General features: G+C 41.5%; 1 protein-coding gene across 1 annotated transcript in view; it reads right to left on the bottom strand.

Annotated features, from left to right (window-relative positions):
- LOC136665922 (solute carrier family 26 member 6-like) overlaps window positions 1-8,815 on the bottom strand; it is a 15,639-nt gene extending 6,824 nt beyond the window's left edge. Inside the window, 12 exon segments of the mRNA XM_066643794.1 lie at window positions 2,036-2,131; window positions 2,314-2,391; window positions 2,574-2,641; window positions 2,644-2,686; window positions 3,692-3,839; window positions 4,479-4,561; window positions 5,041-5,193; window positions 5,414-5,578; window positions 5,681-5,856; window positions 5,947-6,057; window positions 6,224-6,363; window positions 8,679-8,815. Of these exon segments, the coding sequence (XP_066499891.1) occupies window positions 2,036-2,131; window positions 2,314-2,391; window positions 2,574-2,641; window positions 2,644-2,686; window positions 3,692-3,839; window positions 4,479-4,561; window positions 5,041-5,193; window positions 5,414-5,578; window positions 5,681-5,856; window positions 5,947-6,057; window positions 6,224-6,363; window positions 8,679-8,815 (1,398 nt within the window).
- Window positions 8,816-9,950: the final 1,135 nt, after the last annotated feature.

Below are 9,950 nucleotides of genomic sequence, written 5' to 3'. Positions count from 1 at the left end.
TGAAAGGTGTGTCATTTCTAATAGGCAGTTCAAAATTCCTAACAACACCATTAACTGAGGTCAAATCTGTTTTCGAGGTGAACAGATGGAAGCCCAAGGAAAATGCCTGGAAATGCTGCAGCTGTTTTCCCAAAGCTGGTCCAGTGCCAGGCCAACTGCCCTGCATATTTTGGTATTTCTTGCTTTCACACAGCCAACTCATGTCAGTAAATCTTGTTAATTAGCTGATTACTTCGGTAAGAGTTGACCCATGTAAAATGTGCAGAGCTGGGAGTCTTCCAGGACCAGGGCTGGGAATCATTGCACTAGACTAGTTCTTTTGTGGGGAAGAAAATATATAAGGAAACGCAGAACTCCTCCGGCTATGGATGGCAAAATGAGAATATAATGAAAAATAATGGAAGTCTGCACATTTGAGCCGGTTATGAAAGAATGTGTATAAAGGAACTGTCAAGGCCTGCATGCTAGCTAATCAAATTGTCTGTGTGTGTGTGTGTGTGTGTTCAGGGGAAGTGAGGGTAGGGAAAGAAAAATGCAGATGTAATTACACATGCTGTCCTTTAATTTGTCAATTTCCTGACCCTCATTAATATACCACTTACTTTTTATATGTCTGTCTTAGTCATGGCTAGCTTTGTTTAAACATTTTTTTTTTGTTATCATTCTTTTTTCAATACACTCTCAGCCTTCACTCCATGAAAGTGTGTATTTATTCTCTTATGCTTTGACTTCCAACATGTCTGTCTGGCACCCTCTGTTTGTTTGGGTAAGACAGGCATGGAGTAAGGGCAAAATTACTCTCTCTCTCTCTCTCCTCTCTCTCTCTCTCTCCCTCTCTCTCCTTCTCTCTCTCTCCCTTCCTCTCCCCCCCCTCTCTCTCCCCCCCCTCTCTCCCTCCCTCCCCCCTCTCTCTCCTCCCCCCCTCCCTCCCCTCTCTCTCTCTCTCCCTCCCTCCCTCCCCCTCTGTCTCTCTCCCCCCCTCCCTCCCCCTCTCTCTCTCCCCCCCTCCCCCCCCCCCTCTCTCTCCCCCCCTCCCTCCCCCTCTCTCTCTCTCCCTCCCTCTCTCTCTCTCTCTCTCTCTCTCTCTCTCTCCCTCCCTCTCTCTCCTCTCACTCTCTCTCTCTCTCTCTCTCTCTCTCCTCTCTCTTTCTCTCCTCTCTCTCTTCTCTCTCACTCTCCACTCTCTCTCCCCCTCCCCCCTCTCTCTCTCTCTCTCTCTACTCCCCCCCCCCTCTCTCTCTCTGCTACTATACATGCTGACTAAGGAAACTAAACAGCCAAACACAAAGGAAATTAATGAGACTCTGGAAGTGGTATGCTGAAGACTAATTGAGTGCTTATCCTACTACAATGTTTCTATTCACTTACTTATTTATTAGTATAATGGCCAGACACATGGGCAGCTGGGAGCTGTATGAGGTGCATGAGTTTGTTTAATGAAGAGGAAGCCCAGTGCATGCTGAAAGATCTCCCCTAAGCTTTCTCCGGGGAGGTATTATAAGATCCCACGGGCTAAACCACTTCCACAAGCAGCTCCACTGATGAGTATTTTGCAAAATGAAAACTGGAATTAACCAGAATGGTGGTTGTAGTTAACTATTACAAAATGATTAAGAATAATAAAAAAAATATTACAACTTATTAAGAAAGATTAAAGAGACATTGCTGGGAATATATAATGCTTTACACACATCCTTCACATAATCATCTGGACTGTGGTGTTGATTTAATTTTGTTAAAATATGTATTTATTACAAGTCATAAAGCCTGACAGTTTGAAGGACATAAGAACGAGTGATGGAAGAACAAGCACTCACTCAGAATCATTCAAAGGGTAAAATATATTTATATATAAATTGAGACTAAGCTCTTTTAGATATGTTTTGTTTATACTTGGGTTTGTAATGTTTTTCTATTCATTATTACTCTTAAATAATAATAATAATAATAATAATAATGTGTGTCATGTTTGTAAAGGGAAAATATAAATAGATAAAAAAGGAATAGACACTATTCTATTCTACTCTATTCTTACCATGTCCACTTTGTTGCTCCTCCAGAGAGCTGGTATGTCTCCAAACTGCTTCATCATTCCATGCAAATTCACATAGATAATAGCAGCCAGAACTGCCTAGTAACACACACACACACACACACACACATGAACACTGTGCATATTCTTGTGTCTCATATCTTTGCTCTCTCTCTCTCTCTCTCTCTCTCTCTCTCTCTCTCTCTCACACACACACACACACACACACACACAAACACACAAGCAACAACATTATCATCATTCCCATCTGGACTGCATACCTTTGGCAGCTCCTCAAACAGAGCTCCAATCCACAACAAAATCACCAGCATTACTAGTGCTGATAGTGCACCTGCAACCTGCAAAATGGGGGGGGGGTAAGAGAGAGAGAGAGAAAGAGAGAGAAAAAGCAAGAGAAAAAGATGTTGGTTGTCTTGATTATTCCTCTGTTCCACTTTTTATGAATAAATCTACATTTTGTGGTAAAGACTAATTTGTTATGATGAAGCAGGAAATGTAACTGATGTGTGGATGGCAGCACCTGAGTCTTCCCCCCTGTACTGATCTGCACCATAGTGCGAGACATAGAGCAGCTAATGGCAAAACACTGAATATCCCTCCAATAGAGTTACTGAGGCCCAGAGCGACCAGTTCCTATGGTGGAGAGAAATAGTTAGTACCAAAATAATAAGAAATTTGTTGCTTTAAACAAGACCTAAGGAAGTAGCATTATATGTTGTCAATGTTGGAATAAAACCTTGTTCCTCACAAAAAGTGGAAAGACATAAAAAAAAAGACAGGGGACTGGCACATAACAAATCCACCAAACACCACAACAAAACTAACTACACACTAGCAGCAACAAACAACATGGTCCATGGCTCACTGGTTTATTTTATTCATTCATTCATACATTTTCTGTAACACACGGGACATGATGCTAGTTCATCACAGGGCTAATATGAACATTCATTCATTATCTGTAAGCGCTTATCCAGTTCAGGGTCCAGAGCCTACCTGGAATCATTGGGCGCAAGGCGGGAATACACCCTGGAGTGGGCGCCAGTCCTTCACAGGGCAACACACACACACACACACTTTTGAGTCGCCAATCCACCTACCAACGTGTGTTTTTGGACTGTGGGAGGAAACCGGAGCACCCGGAGGAAACCCACGCGCACATGGGGAGAACACACTAACTCCTCACAGACAGTCACCAGGAGCGGGAATCGAACCCACAACCTCCAGGTCCCTGGAGCTGTGTAACAGCGACACCTACCTGCTGCACCACTGTGCCGCCCCCTAATATGAACCTATTAAATCTAAATATAAACATTTAACATGCGTTAAGACGTGGGTGTTCAATGGATTAAGCATAATCTCTAGTTGCTTTATCTGAAGCATATGGCCCTTTAACACAGACAAGAGTTTCCCAGTGCTTAAAAAAAATACAACAACAACAACAACAGCAACAAAAGCCTGTTGACATCAAACACACTCAGAATAGAAGGCAGTGGGCAGGTGCTGGAGCAGGTGCTGTTTGGAGCCAACAGGCTTTCTGTTCTTTTACTAAACACAGGGAAGTGTGTCAGAAAACATTGTCTGTGTGGTGCAGATAGAGATTAGTTTGAAAGCAAGCATTCCTTTAGAGCTTCTCACCTGGTTGCTGTCGACTTTGTAGCCATATTTGAGAGCAAAGGTTCTCCCGAGAGAGATGGCAATTCCATATCCCACAACAGCCAGCGCAAATGCATCTCCGATCATAGACCCCATCAGAGAGAACGCTGGCAATGTTGGACCCTGCAGACTAATCATTGAGAGGAAGGTTAAAGGACAGGGTAAAGATGGATGTAAAATCTTTTGCATATTATTTATATAAATTCAGGGGCAGCACGATGGCGTAACGTGGTGTTGCTGTCACACAGCTCCAGCGTCCTGGAGTTGTGGGTTCAAACCCTGCCTTGGGTGACTGTAGGTGAGGAGTCAGGTGTGTTATCCTTGTGTCTGTGTGGGTTTCCCCCAAAAATGTGTTTGTAGGTGAATTGACTAATGACAAGTGTCCATAGGTGTGAGTGTCTGATTCCCTGTGATGGACAGCTGCCCTGTCTTGGGTGTGTGCCTGCCTTGCAGCCCCAGTGATTCATGGCAGGCTCCTGACCCACCACAACCCTGAATTGGATAAGAAGTTACAGAAAACGAAAGCTGAAAAATGTCTTCTGAAAGAAAAGCCACTTTATTGGTTTACTGCCATCAACACAAACAGAAAACCTAAGCTGTATAACATCACAGTTCCAAGACAACCATGCATTTCCACATTTTAGCTCTGCCTTGGCTTTCTCTTGTAAAGTGTCTTCTTTGGAGAAACATGTTTTTAGCACAGCAACGATATACACATGCAGTGTGCGATTTTTCTGATTGTGAAGATGAAAGGATGAAAGAACCTTACCCTGATGGAATCTGACCCACCACCTGTACTTTGTATGCCGTCTTGAAATCAAACTGCCATGAGACCACAGTGGCTATAATAATCTGTATACACAGAAAGAGTTTGTGTGTGTGTGTGTGTGTGTGTGTGTGTGAGAGAGAGAGAGAGAGAGAGAGAGAGAGAGAGAGAGAGAACCAGAATTTATCCTTTGACATTCAGACAGGCTTCTTGCTCTCAGTTTTTTAGTTTGTTTGTTTGCTTGTTTTACTATCTATTTATTCAATTTTCATCCTGATTTCTCCCCAGTTTATGTGCTATCTTTGTGATCCCCACTTGCTAAGTAGGTCCTCCACACAGCATTACCACATGCAAAGGGTCATATATGGGACACCTTTTTAACAGGTACTTAATTAGGCAGCTCAAAAAAGAAACACCGGTTTTGTGGAGCATCAACCTGAGTGATTGGGAAAGAGGAAGGTCCATGACTAATGGGAATAATTATTTAAAGATAACATTTCATACCTAACCATGTAAGAGTGTGTGTGATGGTGTGAGTGGTGGAGGTTTAATGATAGTCACTTACAGCAATAAGCTCAACTGGTAAAGGAACAGGAAGTTTGCGCGACAGCAAGGAATTCACTTCTTTAGCAATAATCAAACACACGATGGTAACAATGCTCACGACCAGCGTACCAATGTTTGTCTCACCAAGGAGTGAACCTACATCTATCACTGTCTGAGGAGAGAGAGAGACAGAGAGAGAGAGAGAGAGAGAGAGATTCATTTTGTCCTTACTCCTCCTTGTTGATTTGCTGATGGAGTAATGTTATCCCCCGCCACTAGAGGGAGCTGAGCCAATTACACAATCACAACAACATGAGAAAGTGCCATCACTGCAAACATTGATATTTCCCAAGGTGGGGGTGTAATGCATGATACGGGGTGGAAATACTCACAAATATAAGAGAGAGTGGTCCGCTGTAGCGCTTGGGGTTGATCCCAAAAGTGTATTTGAGCTGAGATACTATGACATGAATGGCAGCTCCTGTGGTATATCCCCTCACCAATGGCTCTGAGAGATACGTCACTACAAAGCCAAACTGCACCAGGCCTAACAGCAGCTACACACATATACACACACACACACACACACACAAGATGGTTTTCCCAGACCGGTCAGATAAATATGTAAATAAGATATCATATATACAGACAGGTCATACCTGAAAGATACCAGAGAGGAAGGTGACGGCTGCGGCGATTTTGACCCTCTCATTGTCCCGAGCCACGATGTCTATGATGCTGTTGTTGGTGTCATTATTCATTATCATGAAGCTGGAATCTGGAGCTAGACGCTCAGTTACACTGCCGATCATTACACTCATCACTGCATATGTTCCTTCACACACACACACACAGACACACTGTCAGTGAGGGATTTGTTCTTTATAATCTATTAAACATCTAGTGGTTGTGTGTGTGTGCTTACCTACTGAGATGTGTTTAGAAGTCCCGAAAATGAAGTAGATGAGGATTGGGTAGAAAGAGGAATAGAGACCAAACACAGGAGGCACTGCAGCTAACAGTGCATATGCCATACCTACACACACACACACACACACACTTCAGTTTTCTGGGTCTGTTTATGTGCTGTTTTGTTTTGCTTTGGCTTTAAGTGTTGTTATTTCATGTGGACAGTAATGGAAGATATGTATCTCAAAGTAATTGTAAGTGTGTGTGTGTGTGAGTCAGAGAGAGAGAGAGACCTTGAGGCAGGTGCATGATGCCAACACTGATTCCTGAGATCACATCTCCAAGAGAATTTTCTTTGAATGGGTATCGAGGCAGCCATGAAAGCAGCGGAACACAAGACAGAAAACAATTCTTCACACGAGGACCAGAACACCTGAAACACACACACACACACACACACACACACACACACACACACACACACACAGACAAAGGTGAGTCTCAGAGGGGATTGTTTACCAGACACATATTAGCCCCTAGAGGTTGCAGTTATCACTGGCAATAATAAGTGTGGAGTCATATGTTATTGTTACATTTCCATTTGTAGCCCAGGAGCATTCTGAGTTGAAAGTGCACCCATGGAAATTTTCCGCAATGTTATTTATGGATGTAAACACACTACATATAAACAGTACACATTTTGCAACGAGAGCAGTTTAACACTGCAGCATCAGTGAAGAATAAATGTGACCCAGAGGCATTGTTTGAAATGTCAACACTCTTTAATTACCATAAGTTCATTCTGTTTATTTATTGAAATACTTTATTGATCTTTGAAGGGGGAAATTTGTTGCTCAAACACGTCCTGTTTGGGAGCAACACAATGTTACAAACAGAGGAGTGCCACCTTGGGGTTACATGCTTTATACACAGTGGCAGATATACAAGGGGTTAGACAATGAAACTGAGACACCTGTCATTTCAGTGTGGGAGGTTTCATGGCTAAATTGGAGCAGCCTGGTGGCCAATCTTCAATAATTGCACATTGCACCAGTAAGACCATGTGCATCCAATGGTTCAAACATTGTATCCTGAAGGCGGTGCCGTGTATCAGGACGACAATGCACCAATACACACAGCAAGACTGGTGAAAGATTGGTTTGATGAACATAAAAGTGAAGTTGAACATCTCCCATGGCCTGCACAGTCACCAGATCTAAATATTATTGAGCCACTTTGGGGTGTTTTGGAGGAGCGAGTCAGGAAACGTTTTCCTCCAGCATCACGTAGTGACCTGGCCACTATCCTGCAAGAAGAATGGCTTAAAATCCCTCTGGCCACTGTGCAGGACTTGTATATGTCATTCCCAAGTGACGCTGTATTGGCCACAAAAGGAGGCCCTACACCATACTAATAAATTATTGTGGTCTAAAACCAGGTGTTTCAGTTTCATTGTCCAACCCCTGTACATCATCAGTCCTGGGATTTGAACCCACAGCCCACTGGTCACTTGCTTCTCTATTCTCTCATACTATCCCTTCAGATTTGCTATGCATCACAGGCAAAATAAGCAGGTGGATTGTTTGTCCTTCATAGAACTGCTCCACAAGGCACAAAACAATGGGACATAAACAATAAGGTAAAAATTTACCAACCACCCTAGCTACTACTAGCTAATACTTTATGGAAACTGACTTTACTGACTTTAAGGACAGTATTATGCCTTTAAAAGGGCTTCCTCAGTGCCCCATCACCACAGTATTAAAAACTGAATTAGCTATTAGCTGCAATGGAAGTAATCGGTGTTAAGCAGATGTATGTACTGTTGCCATGAGATTATTTTCATGTGAAATTTCACAACTGGCAGAGCACAATATGGTAATAGAGGTAATCAGTGACTTTTTAACACTAAAATAGTTAAATGAATATGAATAAATTTCAATTAATAAAATAGCATACATGTAAGTCGAGGAGGAGATATTCATATGGATTATAACTGATTAAATGTCATGTTACTGTATCACAACAAACCCATAATTTCAGATGTACACATCCTACTAAACCTACTGACACAGCAAAACAAAAGCAAATGCATAACTTTGCTTAACTAAGTAATTAGTTGGGTAATTATGTAGTTAAACCTTAATATACCCAAAATACAGTAATAAATTGTGTGTCAGCCTAAATTACACAGTCAGAGTGGGATTTGCTATTTATTCCCTCCTCTAGATCTGGAAACGTTCTCGCTGTGGTGAAACAAACCCTTCAAATATGCATTCATTGAATAAATTAGGCTTTGTTGGGGATAAGGAGCTTATCCTACATTCTGTCTCAGGCACCAACATCAGCACAGCAGCAGTGTCTCTCCCATAAACTGCAGCAAAGGCAGATTAGTCCATTATAAATGTGCCAGTCAGCCATTGGGGATTCCATTTAGACACAATCAGAAATGGCACAGACTGCCATCAATCAGTGGCCTTAGAACTACTTTCTGAAACCTTAATTATTAAATACATGTATATTTAAATATATATAAAATAAAATAAAAAACAATTGCCAGATTATAAAACTTGCAGAAATATTTTTGGTTATATATAAAGCCCCTTTATTTTCATCATGTGCCTAACAATATGAAACATATCAAAAGATTTTGATTTGCAAAAAGATCAGATTTTTAAAACAGTATTATAGTCATTTTCCAACACCAACGTGGTTCTAATACCATTTTGCATCATTAAATAATCTTACCTCACTGACTCCTTCATTTTATCTGAAAGAGACGTTTTGATGTCTAATTTTTCCGCCACGAAGTCCACTTCCATTTCATCCATAATGTCCCGCTGGATTTTGTATCCCATCCTTCGTCTGTACTCCATCTCGTCCATCTTTCCTTCACTGCGTTTGTTCCTTTACAAACTTTGCTTCTTAACTTTTCTGTGGGCCTTAAGCTGCAGTGGTTTCCTGCAAAGAAGCTCCTCTGAAACTGGCTTCAAATCAGTTCACACTAGATCTATAACCAGACGAATCCCTCAGTGATAATCAGAGATTATGGCCCTCTCCAGATTTGTGAATTTCAAGTATGAACACAGCGATCAAACAATAAAGCAGAAACTTTCTATAGATGTCAGATAGAGACTGATAGATACAGCACACAAGGTCTGTGGTTACCTCCACATCTCTCTCGTCTCCCTTGTTAATGTGTATCCTATCCTGTCTACTATTAATGTGGTCCACAGATATGTCCCTGTGATTCCAGCCTAAAGAGCAAAGTCTCACATTCAAGGTAAGGAGGGCTGCAATAGAAAAAGCACGATGAGAGCCGATAGAGAGACAGAGAGTTGGATATTGGATTCTGTTGTGGTCTTATCTAAATATGATTAGATAGGGATTCCCTTTGTGGAAGAAAGCTTCTGCTTGTTTTTTCCTGCTGCTTGGATACATCATGCACTATTTCAATTAAGCACAGGCTGCTGACCAGCACACTAACCATAGGGATGGATTGATTTTTGGCAAAGTCATTAATAATGTCTGTTTATGAATGATCATTACCACACTGAATCAACTGGGTTGATCATTCCTACAGCTGCACACACATTTAGGATTATAAACTAGTTACACTGTTAAATGACCCTAAAAGCCCTTTGACACTTCTACTTGAATTTGACAGTTTGACCCTCTCCACCTAGGTCCAACTTGAAATATCGTTTACCTATTTATTACCTCCGGCTCACTGTGAAACGTCACCTTCTTCACTTGCTAATCCAAGTTATTTTGCTTATGGAAACTCCAGCCGTGTTGACATATTTAAGTATTTCATATTTAAAATCAAACTTTAGCACAGTGTAAAAGTCATAGACCAGATCAGAGATCACAGATTAGCTTCACTTTTTAGGTTGTTTGTCAAGGGATATTTTTGTGGAGATTGGATTTGAGATAAACCACTGGCACAAGGAAAAGAAATGTCAAAGGGTGAAAAACAAGACTAAAACTCTTTAATGAATGACCATGATAATTCATTCA

This window comes from Hoplias malabaricus, chromosome 14 (assembly GCF_029633855.1).
Source record: "Hoplias malabaricus isolate fHopMal1 chromosome 14, fHopMal1.hap1, whole genome shotgun sequence".
Classification (NCBI taxonomy): Eukaryota; Metazoa; Chordata; class Actinopteri; order Characiformes; family Erythrinidae; genus Hoplias; species Hoplias malabaricus.
This window is presented reverse-complemented; position numbering and strand designations above follow the sequence as displayed.